General features: G+C 41.0%; 5 protein-coding genes across 9 annotated transcripts; 2 read left to right on the top strand and 3 right to left on the bottom strand.

Annotated features, from left to right (window-relative positions):
• The first annotated feature begins 91 nt into the window (after positions 1–91).
• On the top strand, positions 92–3,015 carry LOC139770642 (uncharacterized). The gene is made up of 2 exons (XM_071702713.1): positions 92–1,709; positions 1,826–3,015. The coding sequence occupies exons 1-2, from the start codon at positions 1,619–1,621 to the stop codon at positions 2,953–2,955; spliced, it is 1,221 nt and encodes a 406-aa protein (XP_071558814.1). The 5' UTR covers positions 92–1,618; the 3' UTR covers positions 2,956–3,015.
• LOC139770641 (uncharacterized) lies at positions 2,987–5,451 on the bottom strand. Of its 2 annotated transcripts, XR_011717797.1 has the most exons (9): positions 5,260–5,451; positions 5,033–5,192; positions 4,844–4,956; positions 4,630–4,761; positions 4,351–4,558; positions 4,126–4,270; positions 3,912–4,026; positions 3,340–3,818; positions 2,987–3,125 (listed from the first exon to the last, which is right to left on the bottom strand). XR_011717797.1 is itself a non-coding variant. In XM_071702712.1 (8 exons), the coding sequence occupies exons 1-8, from the start codon at positions 5,449–5,451 to the stop codon at positions 3,663–3,665; spliced, it is 1,221 nt and encodes a 406-aa protein (XP_071558813.1). In that variant the 3' UTR covers positions 3,211–3,662. The 2 variants fall into 2 exon arrangements, 1 of the variants encoding a protein (XP_071558813.1); XM_071702712.1 differs by lacking the exon at positions 2,987–3,125 and having other exon boundaries at positions 3,211–3,818.
• A 333-nt stretch (positions 5,452–5,784) lies between these two features.
• Positions 5,785–10,696, top strand: LOC139770643 (serine protease inhibitor 3/4-like). Of its 2 annotated transcripts, XM_071702715.1 has the most exons (9): positions 5,785–5,901; positions 6,109–6,294; positions 6,559–6,651; positions 6,968–7,150; positions 7,486–7,696; positions 7,984–8,204; positions 8,339–8,533; positions 8,611–8,746; positions 10,129–10,696. In XM_071702715.1, exons 3-9 carry the CDS (start codon positions 6,571–6,573, stop codon positions 10,308–10,310), a joined length of 1,209 nt encoding a protein of 402 aa, XP_071558816.1. In that variant the 5' UTR covers positions 5,785–5,901; positions 6,109–6,294; positions 6,559–6,570; the 3' UTR covers positions 10,311–10,696. The 2 variants fall into 2 exon arrangements, with proteins under 2 accessions (XP_071558816.1, XP_071558817.1); XM_071702716.1 differs by lacking the exon at positions 6,109–6,294 and having other exon boundaries at positions 5,828–5,901.
• A 1,709-nt stretch (positions 10,697–12,405) lies between these two features.
• Positions 12,406–13,811, bottom strand: LOC139770646 (flexible cuticle protein 12-like). The gene is made up of 2 exons (XM_071702720.1): positions 13,726–13,811; positions 12,406–13,470 (listed from the first exon to the last, which is right to left on the bottom strand). Exons 1-2 carry the CDS (start codon positions 13,732–13,734, stop codon positions 13,153–13,155), a joined length of 327 nt encoding a protein of 108 aa, XP_071558821.1. The 5' UTR covers positions 13,735–13,811; the 3' UTR covers positions 12,406–13,152.
• Positions 13,748–17,691, bottom strand: LOC139770647 (flexible cuticle protein 12-like). Of its 3 annotated transcripts, none has more exons than XM_071702722.1 (3): positions 16,495–17,691; positions 15,651–15,942; positions 13,748–13,825 (listed from the first exon to the last, which is right to left on the bottom strand). In XM_071702722.1, the coding sequence occupies exons 1-3, from the start codon at positions 16,501–16,503 to the stop codon at positions 13,809–13,811; spliced, it is 318 nt and encodes a 105-aa protein (XP_071558823.1). In that variant the 5' UTR covers positions 16,504–17,691; the 3' UTR covers positions 13,748–13,808. The 3 variants fall into 3 exon arrangements, with proteins under 3 accessions (XP_071558823.1, XP_071558824.1, XP_071558822.1); XM_071702723.1 differs by having other exon boundaries at positions 13,750–13,822; XM_071702721.1 differs by lacking the exon at positions 13,748–13,825 and having other exon boundaries at positions 15,224–15,942; positions 16,495–17,540.
• Between the last annotated feature and the right edge of the window lie 9,914 nt (positions 17,692–27,605).

Genomic DNA, 27,605 nt, shown 5'->3' with positions numbered 1-27,605 from the left:
TTCGCTCCATCGATAATATTTCAGCGGTTTTCTTTTATTAAGTCGGAATATCGATTCCGATATTTTTTTTATGACCAACCATAAAGTTGGGAAGGTTATTGTCAATGCACAACGCGGTTTTTTCATTTTCGCCCAAGCGTTGCTTGACTTTTAATTTGCTATAAATATACATATATATATAAATAATTTTGGTCTGTCTAAAAGGCGGACCATATAGTTTCGAGAAGTACAATCTAAAAGAGAAAACTCAAAAAAGACACATTGATTTCAAAACCAGCGACGACCAAAGCAAATCGTTTCATATTCTCATTATGTGTTATCCCCCTTCGCCGCGACGAATCTAAGCACTGTCCGTACCAAGACACAAAATTGCGAGGAGTATAATAGAATTAATGCCCTGTCTGTTTTCGTGGAGAAAACGGAACGAGAAGAGCAGGAGAAGGCATTGTCAGAGAATGTGGACAAACCGAATGGCAAATTAGCTGCTCTCTCCGGAACCAAGTAGGCGAAAGAGTTCGCGTACGTTTAAACATATGCATAATTACGTACAAATTAATTTGCAGTAGTATTAAAAAGTCACGCCGAAGGAAGACTAAAAGAACGGCTGATCTTGACGGTTTTCCGTCGGACAAGGATGGAAATAAACGGTGCTCGGAGGAATATATTTGCATGGATGCTTATGCAAAGTAAAATTTTTTTATCTTGTACTTCGTAAGCGAAGTAATGCACGTTGGCTTTTATGTACCTAAGATGTTTAAATATATGCAGAACGCGCCTTGCTAAAGCCGATGGCGAGAAACTACCACAATTTCCGGGGAATCAGTTTAATAAATTGAAAGGCAGCCGAAAGTCACAAATCGATACCGTCTCGAATAAAGCTGAAGCGAAATCTTCTAACAAAGATATCCTGGGAGCTAAAGCAAAACGCGATATCGTACGTCTGTTATAGTCAAGAGTTTTCATTTGAATACATTGAGGTCCTAAACACGGCATACAATTATAAATATCTCTTAATCAAGAAATACGATTCGCACTGTTACAATAAAGTCTTTCCTGAATTATTTCGAGAATATGCCGGTTACGAAATTGCTAATGCTAATTGAATAATAAATTCCGAGACAGATAGCGGAAAACATAACGAAGCAGGGGAAAAAGTCGCACGTAAATGCCGTAAAAAGAATTCCAGCGACGAATAATTTCGTCTATGAATTTCATCCGTTCGCCAATGCCGAACAGTCACGTCCGTTAACGTCGCAGACTCATTCGTGGCATTGTACGAATAACTCTGAGCGAACATTGCCTCATTTTAAGACAGGTGTGGAGTTAATTAAGTTGCGTTGCACTGATTGTTCCACTGGACTTTCTAGATTACACGTTTCGAAAAATGCTTAATTGATAGAAACACAGGCGAAATATTATCTCGATATTAATTAACAAGATATATCAAACTGTTTCAGGATATCCTATATTTTTTGCCTATGTTAATATTAATTTGTTATATGTAGATACCACGTCACTCAGCAAATCCGCAGACCTCGCGAAACAGAAGTCGTCCGCTGCCTTGCCGGAATTGAACTCGCGTACCGATTTCGCGGCAGTTGATCCAGATTCGTACACAATGAGTTCTTCCCCAACCAAAAATACTTGCCTCCCGATACTTGGCAAGGAGGATCCGACGAGGACGCTAAACAAACAAATTGACAAAGAGTGTAAATTATTTACTGACCTTCACTGATTAACTCCGTTCGCTCTTTAATTTTCTTTTAACGCCTCTTATTTATTACGTCGGATTATGAACTCTAAAATCGCACTTCTATCGTTTTAGACGAGCGAGGCGATATAGATCGCGAAGTGGAGAACGTGAAGTCTGCATGGCAAATGTTACGAGAGGAAAACTACTGGGCGAAAGGTAAAGATCGCATTGACAATGCCCGAACGAAAAAATTGTACGAAATGTTAGAGAAGATGACGTGCGAGATAGACAGAGTTCAGAAAAGTTACAAGGATCCCAAGGCGAACCATTATTTGCGCAAAAGCGCGAATAGCGTCCTCAGAACGAGTAGCAAGCCGAGTTTACAGGAAGAAGCCGAAATTCTGAGAAGCGTAATCTTTCCCGACAGAAAAGCCAGAACCAAATCGGCGATCTCTCGTCCGAGAAACGTCGACAGCGAAATAATTGATAAGGATATGGCAAGGGTACGATTTGACGAAGCTGCGGAAAATATTTTGACGGATAAACAGCCGCGTAAGAATTTACTTTCGAAATACACCACGAAAAAGCGATCTGTACACACTGACGCGAATAAACACAATATCGCCAATGATGCTAGATCAATTCACACAATTGCATCGGAGACCTGCAATAAAAAGCGAGATGCAGCTGTTACAGATATAGCGAAGCCAACGTTTGCAGACGGCAACAAGACGAGGGCGAGAATAAAATCTGTCTTCGAGGAATATCTGCAACGTTGTATCTGCAACGATAATATTCATAAATCACGCAGTATCGAGGAGGAAGAGCGTTCTCTAGATATAGAACCATCGGCAAGCGATATCGCGGATATTCTAGCGAGTCACAATATCGGATCACGCGTGTTTTATGAAAATTTCGAAAGACGCAGCGACGGCTACGATTCGGACGATTACCCAAGCGAAAATGACAAAGATCGTTCTTGCTCGAATACTGCAACCACAGTCACGCAAGTGACGTCCGTTGATACTATCCAAGAAAATAGAAAAATTCGTGGTAACACGTCCTTCGAGAACATGGGATATAACGATACACCTTTGACGAAAGCGATCGACGCGAGAGCTTTCGATACTCGGACACAGTCGAGCGTGACAAACTGCCAAGATAACGCCTTTATTGAAATGGGATTAAACAAAAATTTACCGAGAGATAGGCTGTCGCAAATGCTGCAGTCGGAATACCTGAGAAAGGGCTTATCTTTATAATCCGTGTAATATCCGTGTTGTATGACAGAAATATCATTAATATATATTTTTATTCTTAAACATTTCTAAATTATTATATTTTAAATAGTTTGAAATTCATCATCATATTTCGTAAGTCTTGTTCTTACTTTCTTGGTTCTCACAACGTCTCCCCTGTATGCTAAGATGCTCTAAAAAATATAAATGTGAAAGTTAAAATTTGTTTATGTACAATCTTACGTTTGTATAGAATATACAATTTATATCTTAACCGTATAATTAAAATTTTTAACTTTTATTAGAACATATCACAAAATGTTTTCCGCTAATTCTTGAGTGATACAATACATGTATAATACATATATAAATTAATTATATGATGAATCTCATAAATGTGTGTCTTACGTTTCTCAATTAGTTTCTTCAAACCAGTTCCGTTCCGTCCGTCAAATTATGGCACTATCTATCAAATCCACACTTTGCTGCTTCAAAAGAAGTAATAAAAATTTACTTTATGTATGTATAAATAAAGCGTTATGATATGTCTTCGACTGGCCGATACGTGATGACGCATCACACCAACATTCTTGTAAACGTTCACAGCTACTTCATCGAGAATCATTCGCAGTGATTTCAGATCAAACAGATATCTCCGCATTGTCCTCAACAAACACTTGATCATTTCCTCCTCGGTAACAAAAGAATCGTTGGATGAGAGATAGAGCATATCACAACACTGGAAGCGCCGAACTGTGGCTTTGGTATATTATAGCCCCGGTAAAATTAATCGCTGCCGCCAGCACGAAAACCGGCATCCACCAACCGTGCGAGGCAGTCACTAATTCGGCTGTCAATGGTCCGCAGAGAATTCCAGGTACTGTCGCCTGAAAATCAAGAACATACACGACACTGATAATGTGGACAACTCTGCGACGATTGATTTGGTATCGGATTAGGTAGAAAAAAAAAATACGTACAATTGTATTTGAAACGGCAAATGTAATTCCCGCATGATTCGGAGCTATATCCGCATGATTACTTAAATGTCCGGCAGAGTTGCACGCGCAGAGGCCCATGGATATTGAAACAAAGCTGTAAGATAATAATTTACACATATATGTATATCTATATATATCCAGAACAAAAGCCCAGCAATATAAAACATAGAAATAACGTAATAATTGTACATACATGACTGCAGCAAGCAGATTATCTACAGCACAGAAAGCTAATAGAAAAGCACCTGGTCCTATTAGGCCTATATTTGTCATCAATCTTCTAACAGATAAAACCGACCATCTTTTTTGTATTAAAGTGTCAGCGCTGTGACCGGCAACTGCGAAAGGAAATAAAGGAAATATTTAAAAAATTTATAACTATTTAAAACAAGGTTGAAATATATAATTATATACCTACCAATGCCAATGAGAGAATTAACGATATAAGGGACAGCTGTGAAACTAATACTCTCTTTGTTCGCAGACAAGTTTCTTGCCAAATAAGTTGGCAGCCACTGCATTATTATATAATTGCTCCAGTTCATTGCAAAGTGCGCTATATACAAAGCCCACAGGGGCCAGTGAGCAATGAACTCGGTCCAACGCAAGCTTCTATTCTGAGCTACCTGTCGATCAATCATAAAGTTAATACCAAGAATATAATTGAACGCAAATTAAATGCCAGAGAGAGGTTTACTTTAGGAACAAATAACGGTATCTCATCTTGAGAGTTGGTTTCCTGATACAGCATCAGCCACAACACGGTCCATGCGATACCTATTGTCCCGAACAAGTAAAATCCAGTTTGCCATGGCAAGCGCGGGCATATCTAACGAAAGGAAAGACAATTTATAAAAATGTAATTTTTCTTTGCGATTTAATTGCGCATTGAGAGTTACGATCAATCTTACAACGGACGCGACCACTTGGCCAACGGAACCAGCAGCTACCAGGTAACCAAAAGCGCGTGATCTCTCTTCCACAGGAACATTATGTGCGAATAAATGAAATATCACGGGTAGGCCTGCGAACAATGCCATATTAACTCGGAATATATTGTCACATCTGCTTCGACTGTTTCGTTTCCTCCTCCTTCTCACCTAATCCTTCTCCGAGTCCCAGAACCACCCTGCAGAGTATGAGTAGGGGCACCGAGTGCGCCAGGAACGGCGTGATGACCGTGCTAATGGACCACAACAGAACCGCCAGCATGAGCACCGTCTTGCAGCCGAAACGACTCGCCGTACTCGCGCCAATGATCTTGAGGGAGAAAATGACGCATTGTGGATCATCAGCGGTGACACGAAAAGCGCACAGATCGTCTTACCTGACTAGTGAAGTATCCAAAAGCGAACGCGGACAGTATCCATCCCTGCCAGTACAGACTCCACTTGAACTCGTCGGTCATCAGGACGATGGCGATGGGCATGATGACCCTGTCCGCGGCGTTTATGAAGTTCGCGGCGGAGCAGAGGGCGACGATGCGCGACGTGCGCGGCAGCATCCTGAATTTCGCCATTGCCGAATTTCCTGGGGCGTCAGAGACCGCGGCGAGTCAACCTGGTCATCGCGTCGGCTCAACCCGAGCCTCGTCGGCCGCGCTTCCTCGAGCCGCGAGCAAGCCGGACGCGTGTCCGAGCCTCGCGGGAGGAGCGAGGAAAGAGGAGAGACCACGGGAGAGAAGACGACGTGTCGCTCGCGGGGAACGGAGGCTCCTAACCTCCTGCTGTCACGGAAGAACGATACGTCGGCGCCGTTCGCGCGCAGCGGCGGAACGACCGGGGTCGTCCGGAGTCGGGCTCGGAGTCACGCACTCGCGCGCTCCGTCCCGCACCGATGAACGTGCCGCGCCAAGGTTAGGAATCGCAATTGAGCGTCATCGCTAAACGCGACGAGCAACGGGATCAACGCGACGGACACAGTTACGACGGTTACGACGCGACGTGTCAACTGTCAACATCAACCGCTGGTAAGTCTAAGCAGAAGGGAGCGTCCCGTTTGACCACAGCGGTCTCTAGACCAAACTGCTCCAACCTCCTTAATATTAGAATTATTAATCCAGTAGAAATAATTTTATGTAACTTTTGTTTTTTTATTATGCGTCTTGACTATTATTGACGGCTGTACTGAATTTTGCGATGAATATGTATACTATTGAATCTTTTTGTTATTACAGTACTGTAAACGTCGACTAAGGACATAGAGGGTGCATTTGTTTACGCAAGGCTGCGTGCCTTGCGCACACGAGCACACTCCCCTCTTCTTCTATCTCAGCAAGTTAGAAGGAGAAGGGAGCACACCCGAGTGACGCTTCCGAACAATCCGAACGCAGGCTGAGCGGGTCTGAGCTGTGATTGGTTGAGTGAGTTGTGCGCGGTAGACACACCCTGTTCAAACCCCGAGACGGGGGCGACGGGGCAGTTTTTGTCTGATCACCGAGCCACGTGGACGTTCCCCGCGTGTCTCTGAGCAATAAAGACCGTTGCGTATAAACCCGAGTTACCCTTCTTCACCCTCACATCCTGAATCGCCACCCTTGTTCCCTTCGTCAGTAACCTGAACTGCGGACCGGGTGTTACTTTAACAGTACAAAGAACTTTCTTGGCATTTTGCCTGTTTGCAATAGTTTGCATCAACCATGGCCACACCAACTGGAAAAATTTCGTCCATTCAGGCTGTTTCTCAGGGTGCTCATTTGTTCTCTATCAACTTTGTCAAGGTATGTTAATTGAATTTAAATATTCTTGAAGTTCTATCAGGCTCTGATATTGTATACAATTGTATACTCTCGTATTATTTATTAATGTAATATCATATATCAACAATTATGAGAAAACAGCTTTAGCAAAATCTATACGACTAATTTTGATGTAGGTACTATTATACATAGTACCATGTCAGTGACTTGACGCCGGCAATAAAATAATAAAAAAGAAACACCTAATTCTCAAATCAGTTTGATTATTTTCTGATATACTGATATTCGTAATGAATGAAGCTTTCGTATAGTTAATTTGAAAATGTTCTTTTTTCAGAATGTTGCAAAAGAAGCACCAGGCAATTTGATATGCTCTCCCCTGAGCGCCAACATCGCTCTGAGCATGGCTGCTGACGGCGCTGTCGGAGCTACCGAGGCACAGTTTAAAGATGTTCTTAAGCTTCCAGCTACGAAATCACAGACTCTGGAAGGTTACCAGAATCTCATTGATAAATTGAATGTAATTATCAAACTGCAATATATTGTGAAACGTAATATTTGCACAATAAGCCATTTACAGAATGTAAATCTTCAAAACTTGATAAAATGTAGAATAATATATTTATAGAATGTAAATATTACTTTTTGGACTATCAAATTTAGAGAATTATAAAGTATTATTTATAAAATATGATATAATATATATTTGTGGAGAGAACACAAATATTCCGTATATAATTATTAAATTACATTATAAATTAATTATCTGCTGTATTAGTTTTAGTTATATTTTGTGGTATATTTTATGACACTCGTAGAATAGTACTAATCAAAGATGAAATGTTATCCTTTCAGAATGTTGAGAATGTCACTTTGAAGCTCGCTAACAAGATATTTATCGGCAAAAGTTTCCCAGTGAAACCTGAGTATAAACAGGATCTCGAGACATACTATCGTTCCGACATTCAGTCGGTAGACTTCGCTAAAGGCGACGAAGTCGCGAACACCGTTAATACCTGGTGCAAGGAGAAAACCAACAATCGCATCGACAGCATTATTAGTCCCGGTAAAGAACGATCCACGTATATTCATACATACGCGTTCACTATGCAATTCTATGCCGACCAAAAATGTGATATTTTATTTTGCACAAATAAATTGCACAAATACCGTAAAACAATTCAATTACGAAGAACAAAGTAATAAAACGCCTAGATACCTTTGCTTTCTGTGGATAATATATTCATATATATATATATATATATATATATTCATATAGTTATATAAAAATTTACTGATTTACTGAACCGAATTAAAAATAATGTTCATGCTAACTTTTATTATTTATTGTAGCCGACGTGCATCCTAATACTGATCCTGCACTGATACTCGCAAACGCGGTGTACTTCAAGGGCAAATGGGACCACGAGTTTGATCCTGAGGATACCACGGACCGTCCATTCCACATTGACGCCAACACCGTAAGAGAAGTTCCTACTATGTACAGAAAGGGCGACTACAAGTACGATGAATTGCCGGAATACGACGCTAAATGCATCGAGCTGCCGTACGCGGTATGTTGCTTTCTCAAATTTTCGAAAGAAATCTAATCAAACGTTTGAGATATTTTGCCGCTTTTCATCACAAGTGTGTATTTCGGGCCTTTACGAATCATCTCTCTTTATGGATTTAATCTTTATTGTCGCAGAATAAAGACGTCAGCTTGGTGATCATCCTACCTAATAAAATTGACGGTCTAGCTGCGCTGATCGACAAACTCGAGGAAGTTAGCGCGGAATGTAGCACCCGCCTCGCCCAAACGCACGAACGCACGGTCGAAGTGTTCCTGCCCAAGTTCAAGATCGAGTCCACATTGAATCTTGGAGATACGTTGTCTCAGAATGTACGCCGCAATGTTTCGTCGATAATCAAGCAAAATAAATGCGACATCGTATCTTACTCGTATCCTACTTGTTATAGATGGGTCTCGATAAACCGTTCAGCAACAGCGCTGAATTTGGTGGCATTTCGGATATGCCGTTGAAGATCAGCAAAGTCGTCCAAAAAGCTTTCATCGAAGTTAATGAGGAGGGTAGCGAGGCGTTCGTCATCATTGGTAAGTACACCTTGCTTCGTTCGTTGCATTTGTTTGTAACCAAAGACAGATGAAATATCATCTTGGAGTTCCGAATATGAATAATTTTCAAATACAATGTGCAAGTCAAATAATTTCCTTTGGATACTCTATATTTCTATTTCGCTTTTTATTATCTATTTTATCTTTTATTGCTTTGTATAGAATTTATTGTTTATGTCTTTGGAAGAAAATTATAACACGTAATGCTCAATGACGTAATTCATAATCGAGATAGTACAAGAGAGAAAAATAATAATAAGTGCGATAAGCGATAATTTAATTTTATATCAATTTCGTAATTAATTTCATATCAAGAGCAAGATGATATTTCACCTAATTTTATTTGGGATACATCGAGATTCTTTTTCGCTTCTGAGAAACTCTGAGAAATTATTTCGGAGACGATTTGATTACGCCTGTGCATGTGACGTTATTTTAACGTTATTATATTAATTGGGTTGCAAAGTTCCAAATTTCTCGCTCTCAGAGTTTCCGCGGCACGGATGTATGTGAATTTGTACGCTGCCGTAATTTGTCGTAAGCTAAGTGTGATAGTTAAATGTTGCTTTTATATCTTTTTATCTTCTCTGTTTTTTTTTGCCTTCCTTTATATCTTTAGCGAACATACTGTTGCATTGTTAATACACACTTCATCACACGCCGCACCGCAGTTTGTTTGGTTGTGCACCTGTTACTCACGTTGCACCTATTTTGTTATTACCTCCGTCAGACAATCATATGCAATAATACGTGTTGATATTTATATGTTTTTTGAACTTCGATATTACAATCGAAAAATCTTGTAATTAAAATTTTATGATAAATAGAGCGTTCAGTGTCGCGACTATTAACACTTGATGACAGCTCAATATTTGATTTAAATCTTTTATGCAATGAAAGCATTATGGTGATCGCATAGCTTGTGTTCATATCACCCAGCCTCATTTCGAAGAAACGATTGGAATTTTTCAGCATATTTTAGCACATGGAATTTTTTAACACGTCATTCAAAATTTAGAAATCTTTAAACATATTAAAGATTTCTTAAATTGAACTTAAATTGCATCTCTGCGGTTCATCTCTAAAAAAGAAATTTGCGCGAGTGATTGGATGTGATTGGTGAAATAACAGAAGCTCAAAATTTATGGATGTAAAGCTGAAGTGGATTGTCATATTCATTCTCCAACGTTAAATCATTTTTAACAAACTTAGAATACACGTCTATCGTGACATTACCGGGGATTTATGCAGTTCCTTGTTTAGCATTTGACAAAGTGCAGGCATGAAATAATTCTAAGAGCGTTGCGAGCGTCAAATGGAACATATCCTTTATAAAGATGTTTTAAATATTCTGTTCACAGGAATGTCGGGTGGGGGTCCCCCAACAATTTTGGATGTATTTGACGTAAATCGACCCTTTTATTATTATATTCGCCACAACAAAGGAACGTTTGTCAAGATAAAACGCGGTTATTATATTCGCCGCAGCGAAGGACCGTTTGTATCTTTGTTCGAAGGTCGTGTAAGCATGCCAGAAATGTAGATGTATTGTACAAAAAATGCTGTCAACCTAAAAAAATTTTTTTTAACTGTCGATGTTGTGTTAATCGAACATTGTTAATGCTTGTTCTTTTCGATTAGTTCTATTCGATCTAATTATAACAATGTGATTTAAAAATCTCATTTAAAATCTCGATTATTTCTCTTAATACTTTGTCCATTTACAAGACTTTTAATTTTTATGATTTAAAATCCCGAATTCTGCGATTCTTAGATTTTAAATAGCGCATAATCTTTCCACAGCAATTTTTGTTCTCCTGATACTTTGTCTAAAATTGTTAATGTCTTATATCAGTAATGCAATGTGTTTTATTATGTATTTAAAAATTACAAAAAATATACATTATTAGTAATATATACATAAACATACATATATATAGTACTTGTGCCTATTATCTTAAGCCTATTATCTTATGCCTAGAGATTCTCTAGTTCAGAGAGCCTATTACGTAAAATGCGAGGCAAAAAGTGAACAAATTTATTAATTTTTGACCAATGAAATCGTAGATACTCCAGTGAATTCTCTCACTTTTCACCTCGTTTACAAGTGTTCATTCCAGTATGGTTGTGGATACAGACCCTCGAATTAAAGTCTGGCCACAAGACAGCCAGTTTTGATTGCTCCGCCAGTTTTGTCAAAAACGAGAGAAACAAAAAGAGAAAGAGATAGAAAAGAGACAAAGAAGGAGATAGAAAGAAAGAGAAAGCGATAGTGAATGTACTGAATGTGTAGATTTTGACAAAATCGCCTTATAGCCAGACTCTTAATTATAAGGTCTTTAGTTATGGAGGATTTATCGGTCGAACGCCGGACGCGGTGTGAATCCTCCATTATCGCTAGATGATGGGATCGACTTCAGCGTTTCCGTAATCTCGCATCCTGATTGGATAGTTGATCGGCGACCACGGCTGAGGCTCGACCGATGGTACCCGGTGTCCGATGGCCGATCCGGTCGGCGACACGGCGGCGTTACCTCCTGCCCCGTCGTGTTACCCTAATATCGAGAATTCGCCCCTCCTGAATTTAAATACTTTAATTCGCTCGGTTTTCGCCACACTTGTTAATTACGTTCTTCTGAGGTTCTGAGTTTTTTTTTGTGACTGAGTCGTGTTACGTTTTCTGTAGTTAAACTGGAACAGGTAAGTATGTATAATAAAGAAGCCCGAGAAATTCCGGACTGCGGTGAACAACAGCCTCCGATAAAACGCCTAATTCTCAAGGAGCACGTGAGTAAGGAATTTCAATTGAAAGATAATCAATTTCTTGTAATGCACCTGTCGTTTCCGCAGCCTTTCGAGAATAGATGCATTCTAATTTTCGTTATTTCTATTTATAAATCGCAGTATATGCTGGTACAGTCTTTGAGCAAAATGACTGATTGCTATGAGAGAGCGTGATTATGTTAATTAAATAATTGAAAAAAGGATTTTTAAATAATAGCGAGCAAACTGGAGATAGAAAACGATTGCGGGGGGTAAACAAATGGCAAATAAAATTATTACTTTAATTGCAAATTAAAATGTATTAAACTGTAAATTAAATTAATAACGTAAATATGTGTTCTGAAAAGTGAACAATGGCAGTACCAAGCACTTAAAAATGTATATGTATAGATGTATAAATATATATAAATAGCTAATCAATATAAATGAATATAAAGTCTCTTTTGATAGCACATTGATTAACATATCCTGTTTTCTATCGGTATACACTGTATATTATGTAACGTTGACATAATTCTTTAATTATTCAGAATAATTTAGCAAAATTTGACTACTGATGTGAAAATTATACAAAAATTCGAGATAAAATGTTGCGGCACGTTCCGGTATTTCCAAAGAAATATTAGCCAACAATATTGATGTCGCACAATAATCCTTTACATATTCAAACAAGCAGAATCAAACTCGTTTCGCGCGCGCTCGCGTTCTTTTATATTTTCCAAGATGTAGAATATATAAAGACTTTACAGGGAAAAGAGAGAGAGAAGGAAAAGAAATCAAATGCAAAGTGTGCAACAGAGTTTCTTGGATACTCTCGTACTGATTGCCAGGAAAGGAAATAACGTTCACGCATGTCTTTAATAAGATTCTTATTAACTTGAGATCGACAGAGCTATTGTACAAGGACGGAATCGTAGTGATCGCGATGTCACTGGAATTTTTTTTCCAAACGTAGCTGCGCAGTCCAATTATTTATGATTAAATCCATGATTGCGAGGCGCTACTTACAATTTTCGCATTGTCGACAAAGTATTATTTAAAGACCGTGTGCATGGAATTTCGACGGTCAGCTCGTAATGCAGTATTAATTTTACGATTTATTATGACGTAGATATGTACCCGCGACGTGATAATAATCGATTTTTATTATCTGCACCTCTATTATGTATTATCATGAAAAAAACGCAGTTTCGCAGCTATACATACAATTAATTGTTGCGTCATAAGAAAGTATGTTTATCCACGAAATATCTGTATAATAATAAATCATGAGTTTAATATGACGCAACGATTAATTGTATGTATAGCTGCGAAACTACGTTTCTTTTTTGGATGATAATAATAGAGGTGCAGCTAATAAAAATCGATTATTATCACGTCGCGGGTACATATCTACGTCATAATAAATTGTAAAATTAATACTGCATTATAATTATGTAGACATTCATATCGGACGGTTGAAACTTGAAACGCTCGTGAATACCCGCGCTCTTCGATTGTTCTTCGGGTCCACCGAGAGCGACTTCGATGATCACGAAAATTGATCCAGAGCTGGCCGTTTTTCACGTCGACTTTAGTACCCCGTTGATGGCTTGTAAAATTTAAACGCTCGGCAGATGCGCACCCTCGGGATGGAATCCGTTCTCGTCGGCGACGTAGTTGACGGTGTACTTGACGTTGGTCTCAGGATCGACGTAGGAGAAGCTACCGCGGACGACGAGGCTCTCGTTCTCCTGGCCGTGGTTCGCCAGCTGGGCGGATTCCTGATGGGTCTGACCGTTGGAGAGCTCGTAGCCGTACTGGTATCCGTCGATGCCGATGTTGTCCAGCGGCGTCTCCTTCACGACGACCGCCTGGCTGTAGTCCTGATGAGGGGGTGCCGCGAGGGCGACGGCCACGAGGGCGCAGAGGGCGACGAGCTGCAGCAGAAAAGGGAACGCCAATTAATAACGCGATCTGCGCCAGTTAGCTTAATTTTCGTTAATTTTCGCGGCTGTCGATGAAAGGCGAAGTTATCAGGCGGAAAGGTCTCGACCGGATTTCTCGATGCTCTGTGACTCACGATAACAATTCCCGAATTAATCCGCGAAATTTTGCGCGCTTCACGAAGAACAAGTGTTAACTTGCTGTTAAGTCGTAATTCGAATTCGAGGAGAGACCGCGAATATACCCACTGTTCTCATGTTGAAGATGAAGGTACAGCTTACTCTCGTTGTCGGAAGAAGACTGTTGCGGGTAGCCGAAATCAGCCGGGATTTTATACCGCTTCTCCTACTGCCAAAATTTGACTGGGTCTACACCAATTCACCTCTCACCTTTCTTTCTTGTACCGCTAATTGACACGTGCGCCGATCATCGTCCAGATTTCGACCTTCGTAAAGAATTTTTCGCGAGCGACAATCGAGCGATTTGAAACTTCACGATTTAGAAATAATATCGTATACGCGATCTCTCGATAACTATTATATTAACAGATAGATTTCGCAATTTTTGTCTTGACAAAATGATTTTTATTAACAATGATATGTAATTATCATTTACTAAAAGCTTAAACGTTGACAAATCTAGCTACGTAATTAATATACGTATCCATTTTAAAAGGATTAGACAACCTTATTTGGAACTTACTTGTATAGATTAATATTAATATAAAATTAATATGTGTTGTAACTTAGTATCATAATTATGTATATTAAATATAAATACAAATTTATTTAAATATATTATTTAATAAAATATAACTGCATTTATATATGAATAATAATCAATAATTAAATACGGCATAAATATATATCTGCCGGGAATAGTTGTTGAGTTTGTTAAAAAATTATCTTGCAATTCAAAAGTAAGCAAGAGGGAATTCCACTTTTCTTCAAAAATCTATTTGAGGTATTCTCGATCATTAATTATTGATGTAACCTTTATGGAGACGTAATCTTGCGAATCCTCAGTCCCATAAATTTAGGTGACTCTGGTCTATAAAGTAGCGACAAAATTAAATTCGATTATCGGTACCCGTCTCTTTAACGTTGTGCCGTCTCTATCGGTACCTGTGATGAGATTTCTAGCCGCCCTCAAGGAACGCTACTCGCCGAAGCCTTGAAGATGATAGCAAGGTAAAAATAACATTTTAAACCTTCGATACGATCAAGGGAAACTACTTACTTAATCTATCCGAATTCTTTCGTAGTACATCTTATTGCGAAACGTATCGTCATTAACGCGATGGATGTTTTGACGGCATACGAAATTTAGGTTTACGAAATTTTTTAAAAATAAAATAGCCACTATAATAAATCTTAATATGTTTTAATTTCGCTTTGATATTAATACAACGACTGTTTTATTAAATATTTCATCAAGTGATTTTTATGATTTTTAAAAAAAATAGAATATTAAAATGTCTATAAATACGTTAAATTATGAGACAGACAAATAATTCAAGAAAATTATAAAATTTTGACAAGTCATTGTTTTATTTTCTGTTGTTTTTTAGCGTATTCTTTAATGAGATGTGATTGAAAGCAGAGCAGAAAATAGGACACATTATTGTGTTTCAAGGATGTTTAAATTATTTCATTATCAGAATTTACTACTCCACATAGCATCGTATATTGATAACATGTATATTACATCCAGATACTTTATTACATAATATAAATCGTATGCTAATTGAATTCTCGAGCATCATGCCATGTCTTTATTGTTCCATTGAAAAATACAGATCACTTGTATAACATGTCTTGTTAAGCTATTGTAATAAATTAAAATTAAATTAAATGACCAATTATTCATTCGAATCCTACGGTTGTTAATCCGTGGAGTTCGTTACACCCTCAAGATTCAATCTTGTTTCACCGAGGATACTACTTATCCATCAGCGAAGTTAGCAATAAAAAAAGTAGAATAATTTAGACACAGCAAGGATTAAATAAAGCTTAATTTATTTAAAGCTAGATTTGTCATGTGTATGGAGTGGTACGATCGAGAAGATTGAATTTCTTCGAGCGTAGCCGCGAGACCGAAAAATGTGAAAACACAGATATATGGTTTGCAAGTAGAACTCGGGTCAAAATCTAGACGGCCGGCAGATGCGCACCCTCGGGATGGAATCCGTTCTCGTCGGCGACGTAGTTGACGGTGTATCTGACGTTGGTCTCCGGGTCGACGTAGGTGAAGCTACCACGGACGACGAGGCTCTCGTTCTCCTGGCCGTGGTTCACCAGTTGGGCAGACTCCTGATGGGCCTGGCCGCTGGAGAGCTCGTAGCCGTACTGGTATCCATCGATGCCGATGTTGTCCAGCGGCGTCTCCTTCACGACCACGGTCCGGCTGTAATCGAGCGGGGGTGCCGCGAGGGCGATGGCGACGACGGCAGCGAAGGCAATGATCTAAATGTGCAAGGTAACGAAATCATTTGTCAAACGATTCGTAATTATTTGTGATAAAATATCTTAGCGTCTCTTTTACACTTTTATCGTAACTTATGATAGTCTGTCCCTGTTCCTTTCACTGTAAAGTTATATTTTTTTTCGCGAATCTTGCGTAAAAGTAGGAAATTTTAAATAACGATTTGTTTGAATGACGAATTAATACGATTGATACGAAGTGAGACACATTTCTCCTTCGGGACCAAAGATAAAACTCCGGTGATGATAATAATCGCCAGTTCTAATGCATGCTCAAGACATTTTGTGCGTTCCTCTGGGAAATTAGTGGTCCTAACTGGTCTTAACAACGTGCCGCTTGATAACGCGACGGCGCGATAACTCGTTTCCGTAGTCCTTGAAGTCCCGAACGAGCGAAAGTTTCCGAGGAGTCACCACACCGCGAGATTCACCGAGAGATCCTTATCCCGAAAACTCGTCGAGAGTTCGCGCGGACACTCTTTTCGTCTCCATCGAGAGACGGTCGTTACTGATTTTTTCGGAGAAAACACGCACCAGCTTCATGGCTACAGGCAGGTCCTTCTTTCTCAGAGAAACAGGTGGACGATCCGAGCTGAGGTGGCTCACTAAAACTGATTCGGCGTACGGCGCCGATGGGGATTATATATGGCCAGAATTGTGCGTGTGATGTGAATTTACGCCCTACCATCGCTCACGGCGTTGCCAAAATTTTCATGTTCATGTTTCGAAATCCTTAAATCGACCGGGGCCGACACCGGGCGGTGATGGCACAACGCAACCATCGACGCGCGCGGCGGCGGCGCGGCGGCGGCCGAGAATGTCAGGCCGGAATGCCTGGGATGGACGCGCGCTGGGGCGGTTTCACCTGAACAGGTCGCGACAGAGATCTCGTCGTAACTCTAATTTCTCGCCTGGCCATCGGACGCTCGCCGCCGATGATTTACGTCCCGCGTAAGAGAGAAAAGCTCCCGGAGAGATTTAATTGTCAATTCTCTCGCGGAATTTCGTTTCTCGCGAGCGCGCGAAGATCGTAATAACGCGGAACTTTGCAAGATTCGCCTGTCGAAACACGCTTGTACCATTGGTCCAGGCACTGTCGTAATTCCAGCGTTAATAGTCACGGATTAATCTCTGGGAGCAATTTCAAATGCACTTTGAGAGATAAGCTCCGCTAAAGGTTACACGTTAAATCCCTTCCCTCCTGCGGCCTCGTTAAATCTTAATCCATTGGTCTTATATTATGTTTTTTTACGTTACGCAATACGCAACAGGCTCATCTTGACGCGGATATTAACGCGCACGTGTGCATATAGCTCTAATGCGTTGTGTTTGACCAACTAACTAAATTTTCTGTGTGATCAAAGTCGATAATCCATCATGCATGACTCCTGTTGCATCACGTTACGATATTCATCGAGATCAGCTGACAGCGAAACATTTCATTTAGCGCGAGTAATAAAATTAAGAGAAGATTATAGGCGAATGGACTCATGAATTATTATATTGAGAGAAATTTTTTACGGATTGATAAATTGATATTGCATTCTCTGATCGGCCTCAGAAACGAAAATAAATATGTTTAATATATTATTGCAAATTTATATCAATTTGTGAACACTTTCTCTCAATATTAATCAATTGCTTAAAAAAATATTCATTTTCTCTTAAAAGTATAGAACAATATAAATGTACATATGTGCGCGCAATATTTTAAAATCTATTTACATAAATTGCTTTAAGAAACATATCGTATTAGCTGCTTGTAAAAATAAACATGTTACGTAATTGCGCGGCAACCCAATAATCTAGTAACATATGTTTCGATGTCCGAAAAATTCAGATGTTATAAAAGAGACGATTAATTCCTTTTTTGTTTTCCAATTCAAGAAAAACGAGTTTCTGATGTAAAGTACAGTCCCGGAACTGGCGAGGAGTGTCGCTTTCCAAGGAAGAGCCTCGGTCTATTCTAAAAATTCCATTCTTTCTTAGTCATCAATGTCTCGAGACCCCGAGAGAATTGCTGTTCACTCGACAAACATTACTCGACAAACATTACTCGCGAGACGAGAAGGAAATAATTTCACCATTTCACGATGTTTATATATAATAGCAATATTCTCTGACCGTCAATCCCGTCTCAAAGACTCGCTCGAAATCGAAGCCGATATTCAGACGGCATTCAAACTCAAATGCTCGAATTTGGTAGTCGAGATTCCGTCTCGTAAAAACATTTTAAAAGGTCCGAACCTCCTCGGGTATTTATCTTTGGTCGACGGCACACGAACAATCTTATCTGACACGAATTATATCATCGAGTAACGAAGGAGGATGATGCGCGCCGGCCGAGATTTGAAAAGAAAGTATACTGTTACATAAGTGAACGGCTTATGCTAATGATTGAGACGCAGAGAAACAGAGAAAGAGAGAAAGAAAGAGAGGGGGGGCGCATTACGGAGACTAAGGATCTTCTTCGTGGGAGGAAAGAAGTCAACGACGCGCCTTCGATCTTCTCTACAAGAATCTTCAATCTTCCACGTAACTCTCGTCCGCGTAAGAGCAATATCGTGTTCGTTATTTCATTGAGCGGCGTTCTCGGAAAAGGAATCTTTGAAAAAAAAAAAAAATTATAAATTTATTTCACGTATTTTCAAAAATCAAATTTCTCCTTGTCATTGCTCGAAGCTGTCGTTGGGATTATTCGCTTTCTCCACGCATCGTTTTCCACTTTTGTCCAACTTGTCTAAATATTGGACAATTATGCGCGCGCGTGCGTATCATTATATATTATATAATATGCCATCGCATTATTATTGCGCGTGCGGAGATCCTATCGGACTTTCTAATACGATACGTCTATGATCAAGAGCCCGCGTATCGCGCCGTTATATCATATACGCACATGTAATCGGAGCCATCGGAGGTTACACGTGGCTACGTTATATATCGATATGCACCCCGCCTCATATAATTGAATACGTTCGCGGCTGATAATACACAATGCAAGCGCCGTAGGCTAAGTTACTGATTAATACCCGGGAGTCGTTATCGTCAAATTAACTAGCCGGCACCGTTGATTTACATCATTGACGAAGGATAACATTAATATTTCCGATAGTCTCACTCACTCTATGCCCTCCCCCCCCCCGTTCCTCATTACAATTTTTCCCGCGAGTCCCTAAAGGTAGAGAATTAGTTTCTAATAAAGAAAAAGAGACTCTTATACACGGTCGATCCATATATTATTAATAAAAAATAAGAAAGAAATTAAGTCGCAAATAAATAAGTAAAAAATTGCGCGCGCCGATTTGACTCTTTCAATTAGACTATTGCAAAATTCTTGAGAAAAAAACAGAATGTTTTTATACTCTTTTAATTTTACGACTTTTAAATTTATGACAAATTTTAATGCGACATAATATGACAATATTTGAAAAGAATTAGAAATACACACACGTGTCAAATAAATCAAATGGCACATAAAATTATAAGTAAAATCTTATTTTAAAACAGGTAAATAGAGAAGACAATTTGAACGACACATTCACAGCGATATTGAGTATAGAAATTCGATTTCAGATACAAAGTATATTTGTAATTTCTTCTGTAACAGACGTTTCGCGTAATATCGGACGTAACGCCGGTAAAATTATTGTACTAAAGCCGCGAAATTCGCGAAAGGTCGTTAAGCCCGAGAGATCGAGGCTTCTGGGACACCATATATAGATGACTAGCCGAGTTAGTGCATCGTCCCGTGGCGGGCCACGTCAGATCGTGACTCTTCCTTTCTGCAGTGGAGCGTCTTCTCAAGGCGCGATGTTATTGTATAATCGATTGTGTGCGCGACGATGCTGCGGACGGTGCAGCTGGCTGCAGAGGAGACGCGGGCGATCATTCCGGGATAAACAGATGCGAGCTGTCCGTCACGCGTTGCGTTGTTACGCAAAAGATCCTCAGACTCCTCAGAGGTGTTGCGTGGTATCGCGGACCCCGGAGGTTGACACCTGATCTCTATCATCCTATGCTGACAATTAATAATCTGCCTGCTGGCAATTTCACTGACAATTTCGGCAGCAATTTCCACGAGATATCGGAAGACGGCTTCACGATTAAGCGAGCTAAAAAAGTCACAATTTCAAACGGAGAAGCAGAGCGAATGGAAATCTAAACGGGATTGAGATCTCAAATGTCGAGACGCGCGCCTCGCGCGCTTTTCCTCCTTTTTTACGAAAAATAGCTAAAGGAATATACGAGAGTTTACGTGTCCGGGAAAATTGCCTGTCTCGTGTCGCGACTCCAACAGGGTCGGGCTTCCCGTGGAGCGGGCCCGTCGATCCCGCTGGGAAAAAGACGAGGCTGTCGCTTTTCAACGAGGAACTCGCGCACTCGGGTCGGGGAATTTCGCAAGAGATCCTGCTGGACCGCGCGCGCGAGGTCGTCGCCGTTGCCGGCTAAAGGCGCACCTTGCGTAACATCACCGCCGCGAGCACGACGGCACGGATCCTAAATGCCACACTCTGTCGGCGGACGGACGGCGGGCTCTGTACACCGGTACCGGCTGCGCCGCGCATGCATTAGACGACGAGGTGAAGTCGCATGGTACGGCGTATTTCTGATCTATCGTATTCTCCCTCCTCGGTTAAAGGGGAAACTGATATACAGCTGGCCTAGCCAGCTGTTGAATTTACGACGAGGCGGTAAAACGGATCCGAGAGACCGTCCTTAATTGGTATTCTTTACGATTTCTCGGATTCCTCCGGTAATTGGCATTACGCGTCCCGCTAATTACGATGTAAAGCAGCGTTCCGAGCAGCAGAGGCCACTCTCAAGACGCGCGGCAGGCCTCGGTATTTACAAATCTCTCTTTCGAGATGTTATCTCGAGAAGAGTTATCGGTGTATCTTGATTCGTCGTGCGAATCGCGATAAAATGAATCTTACAATTAGTAAAATTAAGATTCGAAATACCGCGGCATTTAATTAATATCTTTGGGCCTCTGCGGGGACTTGGCGTTGCACACTTGCACCGCGGCGAAGCAGCCGCCGCTCGTCTGACCAGTCCTATCGCGAACTACTGAGCGCGGCTCGCGGTAATTCATATCCTTCGAGTATCCTTCTGCGCGCTACACGGCCGCGCGTCGATTGATTTACCTTACCTCGCGATAAATAAACCATCGCCGAAGGCGCGAGCCCACCGGGTCGAATCAGCCGCGTGCATTTGCCGCGTGCGATACGATTACTCGGCGATATATCCTCGTCGTAATTCACTCGCGGGATTCTCCTTGCGTACCACGCCGGTGACGTAGCCGGAGATAAGATAATTACATCAGCAGGATGTGACCTCTTGCCGGTGAGGTCCGTCGAGGGTGCTTAAAGGTGGCGATGAATAGTAGCCGGCACCGCGAAAGGTGAGCCTATCGATGAAAGAACATTTCGCTTTAAATTATATCGTTATGAGGTATGGATACATATGTGTATATCTTCAAGAGATTGCAAGGCATTCTTTAATGCCGCACTTCTTTTCTACATCGAACAGAAAAGAATCGTCGCGAGACATTCTTCTTCATTTTACGTGAAAAATTCAATGAGACCCATTTAGGCTGTGAGTTGTATCGGAGTTTACGAGTTTTAAAATTTTCTCTATTTTTCAATCTTATGCAATGCATATAAAATTATTACGAACAACCTTTTCAAAGAAATTAAAAATGCAAACATATATCAAAATATATGTTACATAAAATTGTAAGCAAAAATTTTATTTGGAGATATGACGCGAGCTGTAGTTCGTGGGCTTAACGAGACGTTGATGTATGGGAGAACAAAGACGTAACAACGAAATCGCAAAAGGAGATAATCGAATTGCGAGATAATTGCGCTCGCATACGAGCCTTCTCTCGTAAGGCGATCCGGAAAACTCACGCTGCGCCACTTATCGCGGAGATTTACATGCCGAATGAAGGCAAACAACGGCTTATCTTCGGTAGAGGATCAATGCCAGAGCGTTCCGTGATGAAAAATGCAGATGTTCTTCCCTTCTACCTCGCGCCTGATCCAATGTACATAAATCCAAATCCATTCACGCAGCCAAGTGAGCCAAGAAGAGGCAGATAAATGTAAAACTGGCTCCCGGAAGCGCGGGTTTATTTCCGTTAACGGCGGAAACGATTATTAAGATCAAGGCCAAAGTTACGAAGAATACTTTCTCGTATCCTGATTATCAAACACGTCGACGTTTTCGTGAAGTCGTCCCAAGCCGGTTTGGTCACCAGTCAGAATACACACAGATTTTTGCATATTCCGCGGAATCTATGGACTCCCATAATCGAAATTCATTCATGGGAAAACTGCTAACTAAGTATCTTGCTAAATTAATGGTCGACCTTTTTGCCAGTATTATTCTCGATTACTATTTTCAAAGCGAACGCGCGGAGGAAACGAACACGTTCAACAATTCGTGCGCGATATATCGATAAAACGCGCGTACATTCATCTTTGTACGTTGCAGAAGGCCATCACGAGAAGGAACGCTCGAACGGAGAGACGTCGGAAAATTATCAATTACTGCCTCCTCAATTTCTTAGAAGCGCGCTTGGCTGCGCGCAGGCAGCTCGCATTCATTATTCGCCGATAATCTGCCGGGACCCCGCCGTGAACTTTTCCTCAAAGAGACTGGCGGAGCGAATGAACCGTGCACTCACGTGAAAATGCACCGTGACACATTTTATCTCATTCAGGACAACGCGATTAAGTATACGATCGGCGCGTAATCCCGCGCGTCGAGATTCTGTTACGAAGGAGGATGCGTCCGATCTCTCGCCTCACATTCCGCGTCCCGGTGACATCGTGCAATCGCGCCCGCGGAAACGCAATCCCGTTCGACATTTGAGACTCCGGGGCAATATCGACCGGATAGAGCACGAGCGAGAGCACTTCTCGCAGTTTCTCACGTGAGGTTGCCGATCGCGACGGCCGACCTTTGCAGCCGGTTGCGCGATCGAGAAGAGGAACGTGTTTCTGTCGCTCCTGCAGCCGACAAAGAGTCAAGTACCAACAATCAGAGTTGGTAAAAATTATATATATTTTTTTTAAATAAGAAAATACTATGTCTTTTACATGTTATTGCACGTTTAAAACATGTTTTAAATGATGTTAAAGAGACACGTTTCAAACGATAAGTATAAACATTTCGAACATGTTTTAAATGTGCAATGATATAATATGAGTATATTATACGTATATATTCCAGATCACACATTTTATGCACTATTTTATAATATATATTTAATTCAATCTGTGTTAAATTTTTTCAAAGAAAGCACATTTTAAACCTCTATTTAAAATCAATATATTTATTTAAGTTAAGTAACATAAATTATAAGAGAATTGATGTATTTACGAAACTAAGTAAATTCTAGAAACGTTGTTGCAGATTTAGCAGAATGTATATTTAATTGAATCTGTCGAACTTTTTTTAAAGAGAGCACATTTTAAATCTCTATTTAAAATAAATATATTTACATTATTATCATTTATGTTAAATAACATAAATTATAAATTACAAGAGAATCGGTGTATTCACTAAACAGAGCAAATTCTAAAAAAACGCTATCGCAGATTTCGTAGAATAGCGAAAGCACAATACGATACAAGTAAATATCGTAAGTGCGTGCGAAAAGATCGCGTCGCGACGCGACGTCGCGCTGCATCTGCCGCGAGCATATTGCCAGCGCGCGACGCTCACGATGCACGAACGAAGCGAGCACGAAGTGGCGGGTTAAGAAGAGAAGGAGAGAAGAGAAGCTGGTCAACTCGTTGACATTTACTCGCTTTCGCGAGTCTTCCTTTTTTTTTCTTTGTCTCACCGCGAGACGCGGCGGGCTGTGTACTTATTGCAACGTCCTTGGAAGTCGGGTTCATCATCGCATAAGCTCACATCTCTCTCATTCTCTCTTTCTTTTTGAATTGTCTCACTAAATCGATCTCGAAGAATTTTATTTGCACGTAAATGGCACGCTGACGGTCCTTCAATATCGAAATTACGTGTCACGATCTTGCAATAGCGCGTTAAAAGCGCGACTGGAAGATCGAAAAAAAGTGTCAATGAGATCCATTAAAGGTAAACGGCTTCACATATTCGTTCGCATCTTCGACTTTTATTCGGAATCCGCTCCGGGCGATGGGCGTTCAACCAGTAATTAAATCTCTCGCGTTTCGCCGAACTTCTGAAATCGAAAACTGAGGGCTGCTGTGTCGTCCATCACGCATAAATCAAATTTATTTCTTTAATCTCTATCGTTGCGAAAGACGAACAATTTTTTTTAAATAATATAAATTTATTGTTCGGAAATGTATAAATCTCTTGGAAATAAATATAACTCGGAAAAGATTCAAAGATTTACATAATTATCCAATTTTTCTAGTCTTACAAAACTTAATACAAAAATTAATAAATAAAAGTTATGAGTTGTATATTCAGTCCTAGATATTTCCAAGGATTTTCTTTTATGTTTCTGTGTGCGAAACCTAAAGCTTGCGTTTTCCTTGCCTAGCCCGAAGTCTGCCTCGGTTGCATAATTTTAACGTACGATATAGACATTTCGATAGATTACCTGGAATTTAACACCGCGCCGTCCTTACTTGGAATTTAAGGTTGTAACCCCGCACGTGATGCCTAGCTAATGCAGAAAAGGTCCCTCATTGCGCGATTCTCAATGTACTATCTGTGCGCCGCCCCCTCGTAAATCATTCATCACCGATCCCCCGCGGAGGAGGGTGAAATTCGTTCTCTATTGGAAATAGCGACGTCTTCAATTGACATTTTAATACGTCGCTTGTAACTATTTCACTCACTTACGCTGTCTCGTGATACGTTATTAAAGTTAACGAGACTTCGTTGTAGCTTAATCTTTCGCGAGCGATGCGCGGTGACGCAAAATTTCCCAATCGCTTTTTTTAAATGCTGATTTATTCATCTTTGTGTGGGCCCTATCTTTGGCATATTTCGACTCGACGCGAAAGATTATTCGACTTTCCCTGTAGATTTTTGATTTTTATGCATTTTTCGGTTTCTCAGGAATTTAAGAATAAAAAATCTTTGTGTTAACTCGATTAATCACAAGTTTCATGACGAGAAGCTTCACTAATGAAGCAAAACCTTGACAGAAGATTAATTAAAATAGCGAAGTCTCTTGAGGTGTCTCGTCATCTCTAACAGGTGTAACGTTTCTGTGATGATGCAAGAAATCAAATAAGGCTCCTTACTAAAGTAAAATAAAGTGTTGTGCTTACGCGTGCAATAAAATACCTCGCGTACTTTGAAGACGCATAATGCTCATCGTACAAGCAATCGCATTGTAAGTTTGCTAATTTCTCTGAGAGTCATCTCTGGGTGCATACATATGTGTATGTGTGTATGTGTATGAATATTTACTTGATGCATAGTAATGTATAGAGAAATCGAAGTTTGCAAAACACTTCGCTTCACTAGAGTTGTGCCGAAAATTGAAAGCGCTTGCTTGAAGGGTAATTAATAACGATACGATTGTTACGAGGTGTGATATGATAATCGAAGTTTAATTAATTACCGCGGAATTTACCGTATGTAAATGGGTCGTGGAATTAAAGAGAAAGAGAGAGAGAAAGAGAGAGAATCATCTTCTTCGTGATCTTTGCATAATCGATGTATAATCATCGGAGTCTGCGTTTACGGTCGCGAATCGTGACGAACACTGACTTTCTCACGTACAAAAAGCGTAAAGACGAAAAGATGGGAGCCGTTTCGACATTAGAACGTCCGAGACCTGGTGCGCGGCACAAATCGTTTTTTACATCGGAGCGACAGGCAAAACCATCACGTTACGTCCAAGCGACATTGTCCGCCTCGGGCAAACCCAATCGTAATGCATTCAATTGTTACGATATCCTCGTTGTCTTCCTGAGATTTTCCCTGTACCCAACAAGAAGAACAACGCTACCACAATGCTATATCGAGAATCTATTTGTAGCAAAAATTCTTTCGGCATAAAATACGTCGAAGATATTTCTGGCATCGATGACGGCGACATTGGGCAATATTCAAAAATCTGGAGATGCCCAAGGATTAAACATTGAGAGATTATTTTTGTTACACGCACGAGAAAGAGAGAGAAAAGGAAAACAAGGGAGGGGAGGATGGAAGAAAGAGCGAGGAAGAAAAAAATATTATCAACGGGCGAAGAGACGCGGTGGCCGGAGGCGCGCTCCTCCTCGCGAGCGCTTCGCCGTCGCATCTTCTGAAATGGCAAGGTCACCGGTACGTTACGTCACCAACTTTCCTCCGGTGTGCGCGCGTATACGACTTCGAGAAAACCAAATGTCACAATGACCAAGGACGTTTCGGCCGCGCGTAATGTAACGTCGCCTACGGCCGGCGACGATGAAACCGCGGCGCGGCAGGAATCCGCGCCACGGGGAGTTTCGGCTTTCACATTTTCGGGTCGAGATCGGGCGAAGATCGCGCGCGCGCTCCAGGTGCATGCGACGACGCATCTCCCGCGCACGACCGTGGCCTTGTTCGAGTTGCGTTCGTCCGCGAAAACGAAAGCAGAAAAGAAGAGATGAACGGGGGCCCGCGAATCCGCGCGATCGAAAAGAATTGGGGCCGCGCGAAGCCGCGAGATCTCAAAGTCCGCGAGATGAAGAGATGAGATTAATGTCTACCATTGTCTACCATGTCGTTCTAAGAATTAGAAAAAGATAAAAAGTAACTTAAACCAAGATTAAAGTTAATCTGCATTGGTGAAAATGGACATAAGAGACCAAAACCCATCGAGTATATATGTAATGAAATTTATATAAGACGTACGATCTCGCCGTTACATCTTCACTTGTGCGCAAAAAAGGGTACTTTACGTTCGAAAGTTCGCTTACTTTGAAGTAAATTTCAGGTAAATTTCAGACGGACGACGGCGGTTAATTCATAAAATCGGGACCGAGCTTATCGCGCTGGCGCGAGACGAATAAAGATCGTACGCAGCGATTGAAGTCGTCGCATTGTAATTTGTAATATGATGAGAACGGGAACAATCGTCTTTGTGCAGCCGGGTCGCCCTTGGCAATGATTCCGCGGATTCCTGCCGCGGAAAACGTTTCGAAGGCGTCATTTCGCGATGCACCTGAATGAACAGCGGACGGAGTAGACGCACACAAATATAAATACGCGAGCGTGTTCCCGGGTGTTTCAGAATGAGAGGGTCGTTGCGCAACGCGTAAACGCACCAACACGACGACGACGACGAAGGCGCATCCAGGCGCAGCGCGATCTCTTCGTGCGGCATATCGATGCGCCGACGTCTAATTCGAAATATAATTGCGCACGGCGTCGTTGTAAATGCACGTAGATGCGCACATTAACGGCATGCACGGTCGTAAAACGCACGAACGTCGCGTGCATAACTCGTTGCATCGGTAAATATCATTAACGCCGTAAGACAAGGCGGTGGAACGTCGTTAGGTTCCGTCACGCCTTTATCGTCCTCGGCGAGCACGCTTAAGTAAATGGCATTTTTATTTGCGCGTGAAGAATTAATGACTTATGTAATAAGCTCATTATTTTAAATCGCATTTGTTCGGCTTATTTGTATCTGCAATCGGAACGCGGGATACCTGTAT

The sequence above is a fragment of the Temnothorax nylanderi genome, unplaced genomic scaffold, assembly GCF_030848795.1.
Source record: "Temnothorax nylanderi isolate EJ_2023f unplaced genomic scaffold, tnyl_v1.0 TNYL_tig0031_pilon, whole genome shotgun sequence".
Lineage (NCBI taxonomy): Eukaryota > Metazoa > Arthropoda > Insecta > Hymenoptera > Formicidae > Temnothorax > Temnothorax nylanderi.
The sequence above is the reverse complement of the archived record's forward strand: the minus strand, read 5'-3'. Positions and strand labels throughout refer to the sequence as shown.